This window comes from Xenopus tropicalis, chromosome 4 (genome assembly GCF_000004195.4).
Source record: "Xenopus tropicalis strain Nigerian chromosome 4, UCB_Xtro_10.0, whole genome shotgun sequence".
Classification (NCBI taxonomy): Eukaryota; Metazoa; Chordata; class Amphibia; order Anura; family Pipidae; genus Xenopus; species Xenopus tropicalis.
The window spans coordinates 58,837,568-58,857,861 of record NC_030680.2 but is presented as its reverse complement, the minus strand read 5'-3'; the positions used below and the strand labels follow the sequence as shown (position 1 = coordinate 58,857,861).

Genomic DNA, 20,294 nt, shown 5'->3' with positions numbered 1-20,294 from the left:
AAAAAAAATCTAAACAATAGGCTTTTACCAGCAACAGTTAAGCTAAAGTACTATCAGCACCATTCAACTAGTAGATTTGAACAATCTTTTGCAAATTCATACATGAGTCCCAGAGAGCATTACATCCACAACACACATGACTTTGACTTACCTCCATCCACTGACCCTGGGACTGCATTAGAAGTACCGCACATGGGTCAGATTTATTGAGTGTGTCCCTATCCAGCAGGTTCTTGCAGTATACACGAAGCTCCACCTTGGACACACATGTCGCTGTGACAACCCCCAGTGAGGAAGGTGACGCCAAGTCTGAGTTCTCATTCATCATCATTTTGTCAAATTTCCTTACCCTTCTTAAAGCAAGATTCACCAAATGGAAGGGAAGATAAAGTACATCAATCAAGGAATGCTTAGAAGGAAAGGGATTCCATCAATCAATATGTTACTGAAGTTATGAGATATCCAAAATCAGTGTTAGAAGTGGTTATGCAACAGCCAGGCCACTATAAATGGCCGCTGATAAAAGTACTAGTTAGTAGATAAGACAGGTAAGCCTCATCTAATGATACTCTGTTAGAGTGTTATAGCAAAGAATATATATTCATGACAATTAAGTCACTATCCTCTCTTTCTCTTTCCTTCTTGGTGTGTATTTTCTTTAGGTTCTTCGCCTTTATATAAATATAAGATCCTTCATTGTCCTTCTTGCTGTCAGCTTGAAGATTCCAGGATACCAGATAAACCTAAAAAACGCCCAGACAGTAAATCACTCTGTGTTTTCAGTATGAAGATAAGATCAGAAACAGCTCCTGCAAGATTAGGAACTTTCCATGCATCAGTGTACGTAGATGAACACTGGACATCTGGCAGAAGAAAGCAAAGATACACTGTGTTGATTTTTCTTATAATGAATCCAAGAGGCTTAGGGCAGGTATTACATTCTCCCAGGCAGATACCATTTGGACTAACCACATGATGGACCTGTAAGAGATTAAAAAGAAAAAAATATATTTATAATATGTTACCTTTCCTAATTACCAAACCACATACAGGTATAGGATCTGTTATACAAAATGCTCAGGGCCTGGGTTTTTTCCAGATAATAGATCTTTAAGAATTTGGATAACCAGACTTTAATTATATTAATAGAATTGTTTTGCCACCAATAAGGATTAATTATATCTTAGTTTGGATCAAGTACAAGGTTCTGCTTTATTATTACAGAGAAAAGGGAATCATTTAACCATTAAATAAACCCAATAGGGCTGTTCTGCCCCCAATAAGGGGTAATTATATCTTAGTTGGGATCAAGTACAGGTACTGTTTTATTATTACAGAGAAAAGGGAATAATTTTTAAAAATTAAAATGATTTGCTTAAAATAGAGCCTATGGGGCTTTCTGGATATCGGGTTTTTGGATAACAGATTTTATAACTGTACTGAGAAAGTCTCCAGTGATTTCTCTTAGCACCACTTGACTTATATTGAGGAGAAGAGGTCACAAAAGCCAAGATTTACAGGGAATCAGTTTTGGGAAAACAAAAATGAAGGAAGTTAATTTTGTGCACCAAATCCCATAAGTACCATATCGAGCCTTGAACATCTCCTGCCTAAGTGACTCATTCTGAAAGCATTAAACACAAGATTCATGTCTCAATTAGACAAATTATAAAAAATAACTCATAAAATTGTGTATCTTATTCAAACACCTTCATACTCCTCACTCCCCCTTCCCAAAGCTTGAGGGAGCTATTACTTCTTTGTGCCAGCATTCATTTCTAGCAGGTATTTCACAGTAACCGAATCATGTGGGCATTAAAGTGCTGATAGCAAAGAATACAGTGGTATCTTGAGAAATATAAAGAGAAGCAGATGGGGAGAAATAAAAAGCAAAACCAAACCACCTTAAGTTGTGTACACCATACAGTACTAGTATTTCATAAAGCAAAACCAGAAAAATAAATTTGCTATTGAATATAGATTTGATCTTGTAAAGGCGCTACTTTTATCCTTCTGCAGACAACTGAGATTTTTCAGCATTTTAAATTAGTAGAATAATATTACAAGTTTAAGAGGTATAGGGGCCGATTAACTAAAAGTCGATATTTCGAGCACTATTTATAGCATGCATTCAAATTTTTATCACTTCTTATTTTTTGTGACAAGGCACGATTCACTATAAGATACTTGCGTTCATTTAGACGCAATGTGGTTTGCATTATTTAACTCATGATGAGCGGTTTAGTCGCAATAATTTTGTATTTGCGATCCGAAAATCACAAAATGTTCATATTTAACGATCGTAAACTGCTGGATCCTGGATTCCGACTTTGATCCTACTGTACATGATTTTAGATGCCTCCCATAGGAATAAATGACATTCTGCAGCTCCAACCTGGCAAAAGGAAAGTCACAATACCGAATCTTTTGTACTCGGCGCTACAATACGATTTTTTTGCAATAATTTTGTCGCAAAGTACGAAATTGTCGTGAAAAGTACAAAGAAACGCAGAAATTACACTAGGAGCCTACATATATTAATAATTCACCCCTATACTTAAATAAATCCCACTGCAAAGTCCATATTGTGTTGCCAAAAGCTCATGAACTGTACTTTTCTATAATTACCGCCTGCTCCAAGTAGGTGTTCATTTTCGCACAGACTAATGCGATATTTAGCGCGGATATGTGTTTGTGAATCATGCGTTAGTATTATTTCTGCGCGCAAATTAGCGCAATGTGGTAAAATGAACACATGCGGTAGTGCAAAATTTAACGCATGCGATATGCAACTTAATGCATGCGATAATACTTTAGCGGATCGTGCGTTAATTTTTGTGTCTATTTTAACGCAAAAAAGCATGCGATAACACTTATCGACCTTTAGTGAATCCGCCCCATAGAATATCAAAATATTTCAAAAAGAGATTGTTCCTGTAAGCTGTCAATGATTTCATTGTGCCAAGGTCACGCTGGAGTACTGTGTAATTGTTTTGGCTGGGAGTGACAAGAAGTGTCTTAAAGGGAATCTGATATGATTTTTATGGGGTACTTTTTATTTCTAAATTACACTGTTTACATAGCAAATAATTCACTCTGCCATTTAAAATTTTATTCTTGAACCAACAAATTAATTATTTTAGCTTTAATATTGGTGTGTAGGCAGCCCTCTCAGTGCATTTTGCCTGAGTCTGAGCTTTCAAAAGGGGCCAGCGCTACACATTAGAATTGCTTTCAAGCAGCTATTCAAACAAGCTATTTTTACTCCCGTTCAGTGTAACTGAAGGAGATCACATGACAGGAAATAATGCAGATTTAACTTTAACAGGAAGTAGTGTGAAAGCAAAAGACATAGTTCTGTCCATTAATTGGCTGATGGGGCCTAGCATGTATGTTTGCCGTGGCACTCTGAATCCTATGATCCCAGGAGGCGGCAATTTTCTATTTAGGATTACCCAATAGCACATACAACTAAAAAAGTATATTTTTATGAAAATTGTTTATTTAGATGAAACAGGGTTTTACATTTGAGCTTGTTTATGCAAAATATTTTTAGAGAGACTTTCATTGTTTGGGGGTATAGTTTTCCTTTAAACAGTAGAAAATGTAGGGTAATATGCCAAAAGCTAATCATTTACCACAGAGGCCTAGGCAGTGTATCTGATTAAGGAGCCAGCAGCTATTTATACTGTCGTCAAAATACAAAATGGTTACCTGACCAGTTTAAATCAGATACACTAGGTAGTGTATCTGATTAAGGAGCCAGCAGCTATTTATACTGTGGTCAAAATACAAAATGGTTACCTGACCAGTTTAAAACCAAACAAACCATTCCTCTAGTACAAGCTGGTTTCGTTTTATCTGTCCAGGCTTCAGAGTTTTGAAACCCAGACAAAAATTACTCAATCCCCACCCCTGGTCTTCCCAAGCCCTGCCATCAATCAGCAGTTCTATAACTTGCTTCTGATGTCACCATTGTGTCCCCTGATTTCACTGTCCCATTCCTTGGCATCACTAACCCTCCCCCTAATGTATTGCCCTGCCCATTTCAATGTTTAAAAGCCTGGGAAAGGAGGCAACCCTACTTTTCCTATATATATAGTTACATAGTAGATAATTTTGAAAAAAGAAACACCTCTATGAAGCTTGCCCTTTTCTCCAGGCAAAACCTGACTAACTTCTAGCTGATCAAAATGAAAACAAAAACCCCTATCTGAAGCCATCTCCAACTTACCTCAGAGAAAGGAACAAATTTCTCCTCAAAAATGGCAATCAGACCAGTTTCTGAATTGGCTTTGTACTATGATTTAGTATCAATAATCCTGTCAGTATAACTACTTTAAAGGAACAGTAACACCAAAAAATGAAAGTGTATAAAAGTAACTAAAATATAATGTGCTGCTGCCCTGCACTGGTAAAAGTTGTGTGTTTACTTCAGAAAGTCTACTATAATTTATATAAATAAGCTGCTATGTAGCCATGGAGGCAGCCATTCAAAGGAGAAAAGGCACAGGCACATAGCAGATAAAACACTATTGTATTCTACAGAACTTATATGTTATCTGTTATATAACCTGTGCCTTTTCTCCTTTTTTCCAGCTTAAATGGCTGCCCCCGTGGCTACACAGCAGCTTATTATATAAATTATAGTAGTGCTACTGTAGCAAACACACCAGTTTTACCAGTGCAGGGCAACAGTGCATTATATTTTTATTACTTTAAAGCTCTTTCATTTTTTGGTGTTACTGTTCCTTTAAGGCAGTGCTGTCCAACTGGCGGCCCGCGGGCCGCATGCGGCCCGCGACCCCCCTCTGTGTGGCCCCCCACCTGTCTGGCTGCTTTGATGGCTTACCTTTGAGTAAGCATTAAATGGTATCAGTACTGAGATTAACTGGCCCCCTGCATGGTTCTCACCTCAGATTCAGGCTGTAATCAGGCTGTATTGTTTAAATATGTAATCCCCTGTGTTTTTCACACCTTTTAGTTTCTGCATTGTTCACCCCCTGCAGTGTTCACACCTCAGGCTCAGGCTGTATCACTCCCATTGTTCACTTCTTCACACCTCAGACATAAGTACTGTAGGCAGAGTATGGCACATACAGCCAGCATAGGGCAGGTAGAGTATAGCACACACAGGCAGCATAGGTCAGGGAGGGTATGGCACACACAGGCAGCATAGGTCAGGGAGGGTATGGCACACACAGGAAGGGTAGGGCAGGCAGAGTATGGCACACACAGGAAGGGTAGGGCAAGCAGAGTATGGCACACACAGTCAGGGTAGGGCAGGCATAGTATGGCACACACAGTCAGGGTAGGGCAGGCAGAGTATGGCACACACAGTCAGGGTAGGGCAGGCAGAGTATGGCACACACAGTCAGGGTAGGGCAGGCAGAGTATGGCACACACAGTCAGGGTAGGGCAGGCAGAGTATGGCACACACAGTCAGGGTAGGGCAGGCATAGTATGGCACACACAGTCAGGGTAGGGCAGGCAGAGTATGGCACACACAGTCAGGGTAGGGCAGGCAGAGTATGGCACACACAGTCAGGGTAGGGCAGGCAGAGTATGGCACACACAGTCAGGGTAGGGCAGACAGAGTATGGCACACACAGTCAGGGTAGGGCAGACAGAGTATGGCACACACAGTCAGGGTAGGGCAAGCAGAGTATGGCACACACAGTCAGGGTAGGGCAGGCAGAGTATGGCACACACAGTCAGGGTAGGGCAGGCATAGCATGGCACACACAGTCAGGGTAGGGAAGGCAGAGTTTGGCGCACACACAGTCAGGGTAGGGCAGGCAGAGTATGGCACACACAGGAAGGGTAGGGAAGGCAGAGTATGGCACACACAGTCAGGGTAGGGCAGGCAGAGTATGGCACACACAGACAGCATAGGACAGGCAGAGTGCTGCCTGTGTGTGCCATACTCTGCTTGCCCTATGCTTCTTGTGGGAGGTGAACCTGGCAGGGGTTTGTTGTGGGAATTTGTTAGCAGTTGGAAATAGCCATTAAATGGTCCCAAAGGTGTGTAATTATGTACTGGGGGTTGCTCTGCTATCCACAGGGGAGGAGGAGGCATATGGAATTTAAGGGTATATCTTAATATGACATAATTCTTTCACATATGAATGATGGTTGATATCCCCACAGTAAGGACCAAGCATTTGGGATTTTGCTGTGCTACCACCATTGTGATAAAATAGGTGTGGTTTGAAGTGGGTGTGGTTTCAAAAAGGGGAGTGGTCAAACTGGCTTCCATTAGCGGCCCTCCACCATGTATGCTAGAGAAATTCCGGCCCTCGGCACCGTAGAAGTTGGACAGCACTGCTTTAAGGGACAGAATTCCACAGCTTCTCAGCTCTCACTGTAAAAAGCCTTAATGTTAAAATTAACTGTTATTTCTTCTAAAATAAAGCTATATCCTCACATTGCCTGGAAGGATCTACTAGGGAGTAAGGCACCAGAGAGTATACTTCTGGTTCCCTTATACCTTTATAAAGAGTCATCTTCTCCAGTGTAGACAATCCTAACTTTGGCAGACCTTCTGTGCACTTTATCAGCTTAAGCCATACACGTTAAGATCTGCTCAGTTGGCGAGGTCTCCAAGCGAGCAGATCCTCTCCCGATATCCCCCACCTACAGGTGGGCGATATCGGGCAAATTCAGTCTAATTTGGTTGTTTGGCCCTGGGGCCTAATGATGGAATTAGAACAGGCGCAGTCGGTTCGGGGACTGCATCAACAAACCAATGCGGTCCCCGATCGGACTACATTTTTAAACCTGCCCAATTGATATCTGCCCAATTTCAGGCCAGATATCGGTCGGGCAGACCCGTCATTACTGCCCCTACACGGCCCAATAAGCTGCCGAATCGGTCTAAGGGACCGATATCGACAGCTAGAATCGGCCCGTGTATGGGGACCTTTAGTTGTGTAGAAGCCTATGTGCTGGATAACATGGTGTACAGTGTAAACCTGTTATTGGCTTGATTAAGACTGGAAGCCATGATAAGATAAATGCAGTGATTTAACAAACAGAAAGGAAGGAAAAAAAGCAAAATCATCAAAACAGAGAAAAGAGAGAAAGTCCAAACATAGGCCAGTGGTAGAGGTAAGCAGCAGGCTGAGTCCAGTAACAGGCCAGGGGTAGGAACCAGGAGAAATGGGGCAGGGACTGGGACTAGAGCAGAGGAATAACTCAGAGAACGAAAGAACTGGGCAGGGAATCAAAGGACTTACAGCAAAACAACAAGCTGAATCAAACAGGATTTTTAATGATCCAGCAACTAGCAGTTACATGACGCAGGCTTAAATGGGCCCTTAATTGCTAGATTGGTGGCACATAATGTTAATGAGGTAGGAGAAGATAACTGTGCAGAAGTGAGAATACTGAACCAGTACCAGAACTAAAAGCCTCCAATGGCTCACTAAATCAGTGCAACACAATGTCAACTTGCTGGCCAGAGTTTAAATCAAAACAGATCTATACAGCCCAGAACCTTTCTAGCCAATCCTGTTGCTAATCGGCATTGCTTGCTACAGTTTGAACGGTCACCATAAAGTTAGAAAACAAAAGCAAAGATCTGATTGGTTGCTATGGGCAACATCACAGGTGATGTTTGTCTCTAATGTTAATAAATACAGCCCTTAGTAACTTAGATTGGCGCTCTGTAGAGATCCATTATGCCCTGGCCATATTATGGATGGCTTTTATTATCTACATGGGTTTTGAATACCTGGGGATTGAAATACCTGAACATGTGTAATGTTTTGTAAACATGTGAATGTAAAAATTTATTACTGGTAATTGCGACAACACCAGACTTTAATTCTGTTAAAAATCAATAAAATATGAAATAATCCCAATAGGATTGTTTTTACACAAATACGGATCAATTATAATGGCCTTCCTGTAATTGAGCTTTCTTGATAATGAGTTTCTGGATAGATGATCCTATAGTAAAGTTATAGCTGCTTTTTATTACTTATCTTTATCTTCAGGCTCTCTCCTATAAATATTACAGTTTCTCATTCAAACCACTGCCTAGTTGCTAGGGTAGCTTGCACCCTAGCAATCAGATAGCTGCTAACATTTGAAAATGTAGACCTGATGAACAAAAAGCTAAATAACTCAAAAAATTAAGATGTATTGCAAATTGTCTCAGAATAGTACTCAAGGTAAACGACCCCTTTACGTGACCCATTATAAAGAAGATGCGAGTACCAGGCAAGTCAGAACAGTCAATATCACTTGCATCACAGGGATCTGAATCACTTGTGAATGTGGATAAGCTATTTGCGCACACAACGGACCCTGAAAGCGCCCACACAGCCTGTGACCATGAAATATGACAGAAAGTTACTGCACTGATTAAAAAAAATAAAAGAGATGATTTGTCACCATATCCATTGTATTCCTGGATTTAAAAAGATATTTGCATCCTACATATTGATCTACAGTCCTCTATTGGTATCTGTGCTTGACATTATACAACTGGATAAATCACTTTTCCAGAATACATCCAATTTTTACCATTTTTGAAAATAATGTTATGCCTAAAGATGGCTTGATTTAATTCAACAGGCTAACTATTCAGTGCCATAAACAGAGGCTCTAAATTGCATGACTTAAAGCTTGTGCATTGTTTTTATCTGTGTACAATGGTGGCCTTTCCTTGATTGCTATTTGCATGCTGTAAATTTTGAGTATATTTTAGGCTTTATAACTTATGTTATAAATTTGCAAAGTTCAAGCAATTCATCGGATAGCATTATATTTGTTATTGAATGTCACACATTGACAGATAAGCATCCATTATCTCTTGTGCTACAGAACATAATGATATCAGATATGCTGTGCTGTGTTCGAGAAAGTAACACATGCAGAGTGTAGGATTATGTTCCCATTACTCTACCAGAGACAATAATACAGAACTGGGACAAAATGTAATGGAAAAAATGAAATGGAGAGCAATGTATACAGGAGTGGGAATGAACGCTCTCTGGGGTCACATCTGAACCAAGATTATTCTTCTAAAGGTGAATAGAAAAAAAATATCAAAACCTGTTTATCAAAAGTACCATCTAAAACCTACAGGAGTGGTACCAAAGCCAAGCAACAACCCATAATTCCTTAATATAAGAATGAATGTTACTGTGAACCGGCATGAAATGTTGTTGCCTTGTATATCATTGTAGAAGTTTACATGAATAAATTCATATGTAAGATTTTCAATAACAATCATCAGAATTAAAGGGGCACTATACCCCTGAACACTGCAGGTATTCATAATATAAAGCACATAAATCAGCCCATATTGAACACACAGTTTCATATGAATAAAACCTTTTCATTAAAAATATATCTTTCCAACATAATGTGCTAATGGCACACATATACCTCCATATGTAATAAAAGGCAATAGGTTTGGGTGTTATGGGAACCACTCCTGGGCAAACTGTATGCCTTTTATTATATAACTGCCATGGTACATATTGTTATATAGTTACATAATTAATTTGGGTTGAATAAAGACAAAAGTGCATCAAGTTCTACCCCTGCAAATGATCTCTGGTGCATATATTTATATATATATATAGAAAATAATCATCTGTGGCCAGCACACCCTTCAATGTTTCATCAAAAAAATTTTTATTGTAGATATATTGTTAAAACCAACGTTTCGGTCCTTATTAGGACCTTTCTCAAGGATAAAAAACAATATTGTTTTTTATCCTTGAGAAAGGTCCTAATAAGGACCGAAACGTTGGTTTTAACAATATATCTACAATAAAATTTTTTTTGATGAAACATTGAAGGGTGTGCTGGCCACAGATGATTATTTTCTATACAGACATAATTTTGGCTAGCACCCCGCAGAATATTGAGCCTTGGAGTGCGGACACCATTTGGATTGATATATATATATATATACAGGTATAGGACCCGTTATCCAGAATGCTTGGGACCAAGGGTTTTCCGGATAAGGGGTCTTTCTGTAATTTGGATCTTCATACCTAAAGTCTACTAAGAAATCAATAAGTAACCAGATAGCTTCCTAAATTCCTAAACTAGAGAGCTACTGAATAAGAAGTTAAATAATTCAACTATAATTCACATTGTACTAAAAGTAGAGCATTCTACAACCACACTGCCCTCACCATAAAGAATAACCTATGCTGTTTCAAATGAAAGCCTGATGTCTAAAATGGTGGCCTCTACAGTACTTGTAAAAAGTATTCATGTCCCCTAGCGCCTATCGTCTAGGTTAATCAGCCAATAAATGGACAGAGCTGTGTTATTTACTCCCATACTTTTTAGTTGGGCTTAGAAGTTGGAATTAATGCATTGCTAGAGCTTTTTTCATATTTCTATCTTTACTATATAACTTGGTGAGCTTTCGAATATTAATGGTAAAAAGGAAACATGTCTGCCAGAATGGAACACATTTTAAAGAGAAAGACGTGATTTACAGGTAAGTGGGTGGAAATAGTCATGACCTGGTATGGAAGAAGGCATGGAAGAAGGCATGAGGTGGAATGGAACAAAGCATTGGGGCTGGAATAAGGCATGATGCAGTGGAATGATCTTGCATGGTACAAGAAAGGAGTTGGTGCAGAACAAGGCATGATATTGGGTGAAAAAAGCACTGTGGGTTGGACACAAGAAGGATTGGAAGGAAGCAAGGGGGCAGAACGAGTATGAGGTGGGCTGGAAAAAGGCATAGGGGATGGAACAAGGTAGAAGGGCAGAACAAGGGACAGGTAGTTGAGTGGAACAATGTCAGGTATAAGAAGTTATAGGGAAAGTAGCAAGAAATACACTTAGAAATGAGGTCCCAAAGAAGGTTGAAAAATGCACCAGAGGTCATGGATATGAGCATGAGCTAAAATTTAAATATAAAGTGCAGACAATTTGATTTCTTGAATTGTGAAGAGAACTGAATTAGAAAATGGAGCATACTGTATAGGGGGTGGCCTGTAGCCTTAGAATTCTAAAGTGATTTTGTGGAGAAATATAATTTCATCCTCTGATAAATATCCCCATTTGCTTCTTAATGCCTCATTAGATAATTTTTTTGTCAGTTTTCATTATTGTCATTATTGTCAGTTTACATTAGCTTTTCAGAATAAGTTGCCACACACAGGCATATATGATGGAAATTATTCCTTTGACCTAAATATAGAAAAAAAGTTCTGCTTTGTTCATTCAGTCTATGCTTAAAATTCTATTAGAGAAAACATACGCATATGTCATGTCTCCAACTGAGGGACTTACAGTACATTTTTTCAAGAAGAGCTCCTATCTTGCTTCAGCTCACTAGAACTACACTTAATCTTGTTGTCAATTATAAAATTGCCATAAAGCCAAAGTAGGCACACCCAGTTTGAATACTGTAAGGAGGCATTAAATCCTGTTGTAATAACTGTACCTTTAGAACTTGTTACCATTTTGTGGCAAGTATAGATTATTTCGGAACCGCAGAAAGCACCTAGCTGTCTCGGGGATATCTATGAAATGTGTAACCCCCTTGTGTTTTCTATTCAAACAATCTCTTGGTTCCACTGAAAAAACATGATAGAAGAAAACTGAGGGTAGAGCATATGGAGGAGAAAGTGAGGCAGATAAACTTTGGTAAAAAAAGAATAGATCCAAAAGGCATAACTCACAATAAATTGAGGAAAATTAGGCAAAACTGCTCATATTGTGGGGTAAGTAGTTTTGCCTAGGGCACCCAGAATATATGTGTCCAGAGCCACTTCAGTTTTATACAACTAAATGCTTAGGCTCTCTCCCCCACCCAGATGTTTCAGAACCTTGGGGTTCTATACAACTTAATGATAAGACCCTGCCTCAGGAGGGCTAGAGGGACCCCTGCTGCCATGCTGTGGGCCATTAGCCAGAGCCCCAAAATCTGTGGGGCACATATAATGGAAAACTAGCATTGTTCACTGAGAGGGACACACAGAGGGACATGAATGTACACAATATTTAATAAAATATATCATGAAATTATTCTTCAAACACTGGGTTTGGCATGCACTGGGCACATAGAGGTCTCAGTAACACAGATGCACATTTACACAGTGCTCTAAACAGATTAACAGAACATTTTTTATATTTGTGTTTCTAGATTATCTAAAGGATATAGAAGATCTGTACACAAACCAAAGCAATGAGAAATACAGCGTATTATGTAAACCTAACACTTAGTTTTAAAGTGTTCTTTATTCACACACAGCATGCAGTATAGCTTTGCCACAGCGCCTAGTTTTATACATTGTGCCTCAATAATCTGTGCCCTGTAGAAATGGAAATTTTTAGTCATTAAAACAAATTCTAATGCCAGCAATTAGTATCCATGCCTATGTGCCAACTGGCAAGTTGTGTTTAATATCACATATCTGATATGTTCTTCCTTTCCCAAGTCTGACTATACGAGTGCCAGAGTGTGATTATCTAAATGCAACCGTGCTGCTGCCAGTCTATATAATCCTACAAGAAGACCCCCACCCCAAGACAATATTCATTCATTTGAAGCTCTGTGTTCAGATACAAACTGATGTCAGCACACACCCACCTGGCACATTGCTCCCCCAGCCAAGTTTATAGCTTCTATTATCAACACTTTCAATCCCCCTCTGAGATCAGCTGCTCAGTAGTTTGCGCACAACCTCCCCCCCCCCCACACACATAGAACATTTTAATTCAAAATGGGAACTCAGCCACTCTCATTTACATATAATAAATTGAATTCACACTGTCTACAAATGTCATATTTAGTATTCTACTGCTAACCATTTGCTGTATTCTCTCCACACTAAGTTACCAATCCCAAATTGAATATTGGAGTTCTCATTTTTTCAAACACCGTCATAGACAGCATCTTTCCCCAGTACTTTCTAATGTTGTATATAATGCCAGCACTTTGCAACCTGATGTATATATATTATGTGGATCATTTTTAGTTCATTTTTTCCAATACCTTTAATCTTGGCATTTTGTTACCATAAAATGTAAGCACCTGGTAGCCTTATAAATCATCTCAGCATTCAGCAAACAATCAGAGCACTTTATAATTTTCTCTGAAATCTCTGCACTTTGTAACCAGCTCTATTATGCTGCCTCAGTAGTCAGAACACTGTACTCTTAAACTAACAAGCCAGATCCAGGGCTGTTAGTGTCTATCAATGGATCCAGGGTGATTTCTTTATATGGCAAATTTTTTATCATGGTACCAACATGAATTTCGTAATAGGAGATGTGGTTTCTAAGTGTGATCTAAGAAAAAGAAAAGAATATAACCCTCTAGGTAGTCTCTATTTCCAATAATTATCACAAGCAGGGGTATGGAAGTGGGGTGTTTGTGCTGTCAGGCTCCCTTTCTTCTTACCTTGTGTCCCCAGTGGAGCTCCTGTGCAGTTCCTTAGTGGTCCTGACAGCCAGAGAGAGCTGAGTTCAGTAGAGTAGCCTTCCTTGTATCTGATTTGGTATCCTAAGCATCTCACACAGCCTGCAATTCATTCTGCACACCCTAAGAGGGAGCCTTCAAATGCACTAACTCATTCACTGCCAGTCTGCTTCTCTCAGTACATCTTAAACCCCCAATGACAGTGCGATCCACAGCACTTACAGGGATTCCTATTTCTCCTGCAAATCCTTCCTTTTCCTTCAGTGCATCTGCTAAACCTTCGTGAGACTAAAGCTCTCTGATACAATACAATCCTACAATTAACTTTATTTAAAGGGAACTAACATACTCATCAGCGTTGTACAGAGTGGGAAGAGAATTGTAAAAATAGAAGTGAAATCAGAACAAAGCAGAGAAGATTTTTTTCTCTGAAAAACCCTAAGAGCTAGCAGTAAGGAACCCCCATTCCTAGGTACGAGCTTGAAATTCTGTGCAATCTAATTCTTAACTAAACAAAAAAAACAGAATTCTCTAGGCACCTTATCTAGGCTATTTTATTCCTCATACATAGTTTTACAGTAGACAGCAGATCAACAGCAGATTTTTACATTCTGAATTTCCTACCAATGTCCTGTGTTAACCAGTTCAGCACCAAAGCAGGACAACAACTGTCCTTACTGAAAGCAATAAAGCTTTATAGAATTATATTTCCCCAAATCTTTGAGCTAAACTCTTAATACTGCCCAACATACCTGTAGTGCAATTCCCAGAATCATATGGTGGTGTCTGATCCAATGTCTTCTAATTTCTGAATTACATAGATTTTTAATGTCCTGTGTTGTTTCCAGAGCCTCATAAAAGCAAATTAACCATTCTCTGACAGGCAGCCTGATGTGCAGGAAAGAAGCCAATCAGCATCTTGTTAGCTGCTATTTAGTAGATAATGAGGGAAGGGGGTGTCAGGGGTCATTGTGCAAGAGAAATATACTGGTAATTAGGAATTGTTTAGGGACCCTGATGATGTGTCTGTACCCAGTCACTCTCTCCCACTCAGTGCAGCTCAGCGATTATGCATTTAAACTCAAACTCCCCAGTATCACTTTCATTTGGTTTGAAGACTTGGTAGTGATTGGCACAAATATACAGGGATGGCTTGACACTGCAATGCTAGGGTAGACATGCACATGAATATCTCACTACCCTACCTACTGCAGACATATCAGAGGATGTATTTTTTGTTATTATGCAAATATTGGTTTCAGCTAGCACAGTTTTAAAGGGCAAGCAAAAGAAATCATGCATTATTGCCCAGATATAATCCAGCCTCCTGGCTGCTTCTGCATAATGCCCTACATCACAGCTGCCACTTTTAAGGGTTTGTTTCCCCAGGCACAACACCTGTTTGTACTGAATTACATAACATAAGTATATGCACTTGCAAGAATGTATACATAGAAGCACAGAGCTGGATGAATATGAATTTTATACTGAAGTGTTTAATAATTTCATAGAAATTCATAGAATGGCAAAAATAACAGCCCCAGCACTGGATATTTACTTTTTTTCTGTAAGAAAATTCTGAAGCGCAAGGCATGGGCACAGATTTTTCTTATATGTAACTGGGCACCTTTACACCATGATTTGCCTGTAGGTCAGGGTATAGGGTAAAATAGTATGTCTATTTAATGGCTAGTACATCCAATAAATGATGCTCAAAAACATAAACAATTAGTTCATTCCATCAGGCCTGGGCTAGGACTCAAAATAGGTCCTGGCATTTTAAGAACACAGATGCCCAAATAGCCCCCCACCAGCCTAATAAATAGGGACTGTCTGTGGCATCTTGCAACAGCCCCTCTGGAATTTGCCAGAATCTACAGATTGCCAGTCCAGACCTGCATTTCTTGTATGTCTTTAAAACTATATTGATGGCTATAGAATGCACACATTCACACAGAACCAGACATTTTAATGTATGTTTCAGCCATTAAATACATATTTTAAATATTTAACTTACATTGATCATTAAGGAAGCAGCTATTATGTGAATACATTACAGGGTAATTACAGTAGCAAGTGCCTCTGAGACTTCCAGGGTTTGCATACAGGTTACACTCCTGGGCCCACACTTTGCTACTCTAATAATGACACCTTCTCTAGTTATATGTGTGCCTAGTCACTCCTGATACTCATGGTACTAGTAGGATACACAATTATAATAGTGGCAACAGTTCCAATGGTTATGCAAATAGTGCCTTATATAACCAAACAACTACATTTTCCCATCACCATGTGAACTGGAGTAACTGTACCCATGTTTAAGCAGCACTATGGCAGCAGAAGCCACATGTGCAGTGAAAAGTGTTCCTTTTGTTTACTAATCTTTTTCCAAGGATGTTATAAAGGAATGTTTTAAAGTGCCAATCCCAATCCCAGCACCATAAAATATATCCAGCCCTTAGATATCTAACTATGAGTATCGTGATCATCTGAGTGATCCCCCAAAAAAGACAGGCTGATAATATTATAAAAATGCAGCGTCAGCTACAGTTTTTAGATTTAGCCAAATCCTCCACCAAATATGTGGCCAAATAAGCAGCTCATACTAATAGTGGCTCAGGAATAGTTTGCCAGGCTTACTCCCAGTGTCCCTGTCTCAGCACCATGTAGCTTAATTCCAACAAATGGCAAGAGCTGAAAGGCAGTATTATTCTGCAAAACGATTTATTAATGTGCAAAACACTATGGGGCACATTTACTAACCCACGAACGGGCCGAATGCGTCCGATTGCGTTTTTTTCGTAATGATTGGTATTTTGCGATTTTTTCGGAAAATGATCGCGACTTTTTCGTTACCAATACGATTTTTGCGAAAAAACGCGAGTTTTTCGTAGCCATTCCGAAAGTTGCGATTTTTTCATTGCGTTAAAACTTGCGCGAAAAGTTGCGCTTTTTTCGTAGCGTTAAAACTTAAAAGGCGCAACGTTTCGTGCAAGTTTTAACACTACGAAAAAAATCGCAACTTTCGGAATGGCTACGAAAAACTCGCGTTTTTTCGCGCAAATCATATTGGTAACGAAAAAGTCGCGATAATTTCCGAAAAGTCGTAAAGGCGCCGAAAAAATCGCAAAAAATACGAAAAAGTCGCAAAATGTTCGTTTTCCAATCGGAATTTTTCCAATTCGGTCGGAATTCGTGTCTTAGTAAATCAGCCCCTATGGGTCTGATTTATTAACATTCACATTTTTACACAATTTGAGTTTAAATAAATTTCAATTCACGGATGGTGGATTCTGTAGATGTCAATGGGAGCTGTTGTTTCCAAATTCAAACTATTTTAACATTAAAGTTTTAAAAAAAAATTGATATATTGCAGACTGAACTTTTTTTTGTAAATATGCTGATAATCAAGGAAGAACTTTGAATTAATTTGAGGGTTTTTTTCAAAACTCATAAAACCCTGAAATGCAGATTTTAGTCAAATCTACTTACCTGTTTTGGGCTTACTTGCCATTTCTCAAATGCATAATACATTCTGATTTATACAGATATAAATCAGCTGGGGTCAATAATCTCCATGGGCCCATAAGCAAAAATGCCACCACCTTCAGCAAAATACTAGTCAGCAGAGGCCTACTTTTTTGCATGGACAGATGTGCCTCTATTATGTGGTTATGGCCTGATACTTACTGCTAATTCCTCCTGACATAGCGCAGATTTCCAGCGAATTTCATCCAAAGTGAATCTCATCCAACCACAGAACAACATATACCTGACATTTCAGAATTGTACTAATGTAAAAGCATCTCCAGTCACTTTGTAAATAACATAGCACAGCACAAATGCTACAACATGGCATTCTGCACACTCAGAAGGGGAACATTTTTTATGCACAAATGGCCTCTTCTAATGCCATCAACTGAACTCAGGTGCTTTTATCTTCTTTATATATTCTACACTGTGCAAATGAATGTGCTTGACATATCAAAGGATTAGGCAAGAGTCCTCTGGAGCATGAAGAGGTACAGCTGATGCTGCAAAACACATGCATTGCATATTTTATAATTAATAAGGAAGCTGCCCCCACCCCATGGCCACATTTTATGAACAGGAGCTTAAATGAAAAGCAATATAAATGTGTTCAAAAGAGCAACTCCACCCCCCTCCATTTCTGTATTTATCACAAAGAATCAGTATTCAGGTATTCTGCCTGAAAATATTTAAGGTATCATAAACTTTTTTCTAAACCACCATCAGCAGAACAGTGAATGTCATGAGAAAGCTTAGTGCCCTGCTACAATAAGCTTGACATCCTGTGGTTACCTCTACTATCCCCAAAACCCATAAAAAGAGTGATCATGTCATGTCTGTTTTACACCTACAGCAGTACTACTACAGATTACTACAGAAATGATGGTTCGCCATCGCCTCTTCAGTGCCAGGTCCAGCAAAAGAAGCCACTGAGTGATCAGAATTTACATTCTTCAACCCTTTTGCTCCTTTACTAATAAAGTTTAACTCTACATAAATGCTAGTAGCAATCCAACCTTTGCCTGGTTTGAATGCTTAAGGTAAGTGCAGGGAGGTGGTAGCATTTGGGTGTGTGTCTGCTACCAGAAGCTCCGCTCCCTTAGAACAAGAGAAGATAAACAATATATGGAGAAGAGTCTCCATAAGAGTCAAATGAAACATATTAGAACAGCGTCTACATAGCACTCTTCTCCCTAGAGATTTTTGAGATTAAAAGCTTTTTACAACAATCAAGGCAGCCATATTTTTGCCTCAGGGACAGGGGGCTAAGGCTAGAGGTTGAGGGCTTTAGAGAAAAATTTTGTGTATAGTTCCCATATACAATAAAATATTTGTTCCTTTTGGGGTTGAAGATCTAGTTGCTATGCCTACATGGCCATTTTTTGGTTTTAGACCCTTTCCTATTATGTTTAATTACTACCTTCCCATATAGCCCAACTAGATGAGGTCCAAGACATTTGCAATACCCACTCCTAATCCTTTAGTGTGGCCGCAGTGGCCAGCTTCTGTCAATGCTATATAACCAATTCCTTGGTTGAAAAGAAATAACCGTCCCCAATACAGGAAGCACGATGTCTAAGCTGCCAGGTACTTTCAATAGATGGCCTGTCTGTCATGTGCACTGGTTTTCTATTTATAGGTTCTTGTGCACATCCAACGGGGATGTGCTGCCCCCCAGTGGCAAATGGCAAATATACAGAGAATAATGGAAAGTTCATCATCTGTAAAATAAATTCCTTTAGAAGAAGAGAATAAAAGCTGCTTACTAAATAGGGTCTTGTTCTAGAACCCTAAAGGAGTCAGAATTACCTTGGGAGGCAGGGCCGTACTATTATATGAAAGGATGTGGCAGAAACAATGCCTGCTGTACAAGGTGTTAGTAGATAGGTAGCTGTAATTCTTGATTGAGGTGAGTTATAGGTGGGCAGCTGTAATTTATGCTGGGGGGTATAACTGGTGCAATAAAACTTTCTAGCAGTGTTGCCCAGCTTGCAGCCCATCAGATACTGAAACAGGGAAGAAGAATGCTGGGAATAGTAAACCATCCAAGGAGGTGAGAGGCCAAATATTGGAACCTGTTTGCCCTGTTCCCTGCAATATTTAAAATTGTGCTCTTCTTGTATTGTTGTGACAGGGGCCTGTATGGACCTTAGGCTGGAGCCTAGGAAGCCATTGGCCAATGCAAGCTCAGATATCCTAAGGTTTATCAACTGTGAGTTACACAGTGGGAGGCTAAATGGAGCCTAGTAAGCCAGGGGCAAATGCAAGCTCAGATATCCTAAGGAATATCAATTGTGAGTTGCTCAGTGGGAGGCCAAGCCTGAGAAAACTGTTCAAGAACTTATTTACCAGGACATGTAGAGAAGCAATGGCATTAGTTGAGGACTAGGAACTCCAGTGCAAATTTAGCAAAGCCACCCCATTAGCCAAAACTTTTGTACCACTAGTTTTGTTGCCAAGATAGTTGGCATGTCTATTGTGCCTCTAGTATTTGAACTACATTAAAGGTACCGTAGGAGTGCAGCAATCAAAAGGGAAAGGCTTGTTCCATAATCCAGTACAGCCAATGCAAACAAATTTGGTGAACACACCTAAATCTTGCCTGAGTATTTAGATGTTATGCTAAGGATCTTGAATCTTCTAGGTACTATCAAAACTATTAAGTGCAAAATACAAAAAAGGAAGTCACTCACGATTCAGTAGATGCAAAAAACTGCCTCCATGCAGGTTTATTGGAGTAACCAGTGAGGATACTTCTCACTGAATACACCAATAAACCTGTATGGAGGCAGTTTTTTTGCACCTACTGAACCATGACCATCAAAACTACTACAATGGGCCCCAATATGGGTCAATCAGTCTGTAGGTAGAATCCTATCAGCAGTTGCTCTGGTTGTGCTTTAAAACCAATGAGATTTAGCCTATAGGGTACTCCATGAAAATATCAGTACATTTATGGTTCGGTGTTGAAGAGGGCCATTGCTTGAAAATTTTGTTTGGCCTTCATGCATGTGTATGTATCACTCCCAAAGAGGACAAATTTGCAGTCCCATGCCACTAGCAGAGCAACACAACCTCCAGGGTTGCCTGTACACTACCCAAAGAAAATGCACAATGGTTACCCCAAACAGCTATTTACCGGCCAAACAGCTATCAGCCAACCCTGTATTTGCCAAGGATATCTATACTTGCTAAATGTGCAGTACAATATAAGAAAATGTTTGTTATTGTGTGTATGTACAAGTTGAATGGGAGCCTTGGAAACACTATTGGATGATGGCACTGGTCTTGACAGAATGTGATTTAATAGATCATGTAATGGGCCAATTATACCTTATAGAGCATATTAGAG

General features: G+C 39.5%; 1 protein-coding gene across 2 annotated transcripts in view; it reads right to left on the bottom strand.

The window, feature by feature from the left end:
• Positions 1 to 14,344, bottom strand: part of cpne7 (copine VII) — a 50,534-nt gene extending 36,190 nt beyond the window's left edge. The window contains exons 1-2 of one of the 2 annotated variants that reach the window (XM_031900786.1): positions 14,164 to 14,344; positions 152 to 981 (exon numbers count right to left, since the gene is read on the bottom strand). In XM_031900786.1, coding sequence (XP_031756646.1) covers positions 152 to 331 — 180 coding nt within the window. In that variant the 5' untranslated portion in view covers positions 332 to 981; positions 14,164 to 14,344. Of the gene's footprint in view, positions 1 to 151; positions 982 to 13,393; positions 13,619 to 14,163 lie in introns of those variants that run through there. The other variant, XM_002933678.5, reaches the window with a different exon arrangement.
• Positions 14,345 to 20,294: the final 5,950 nt, after the last annotated feature.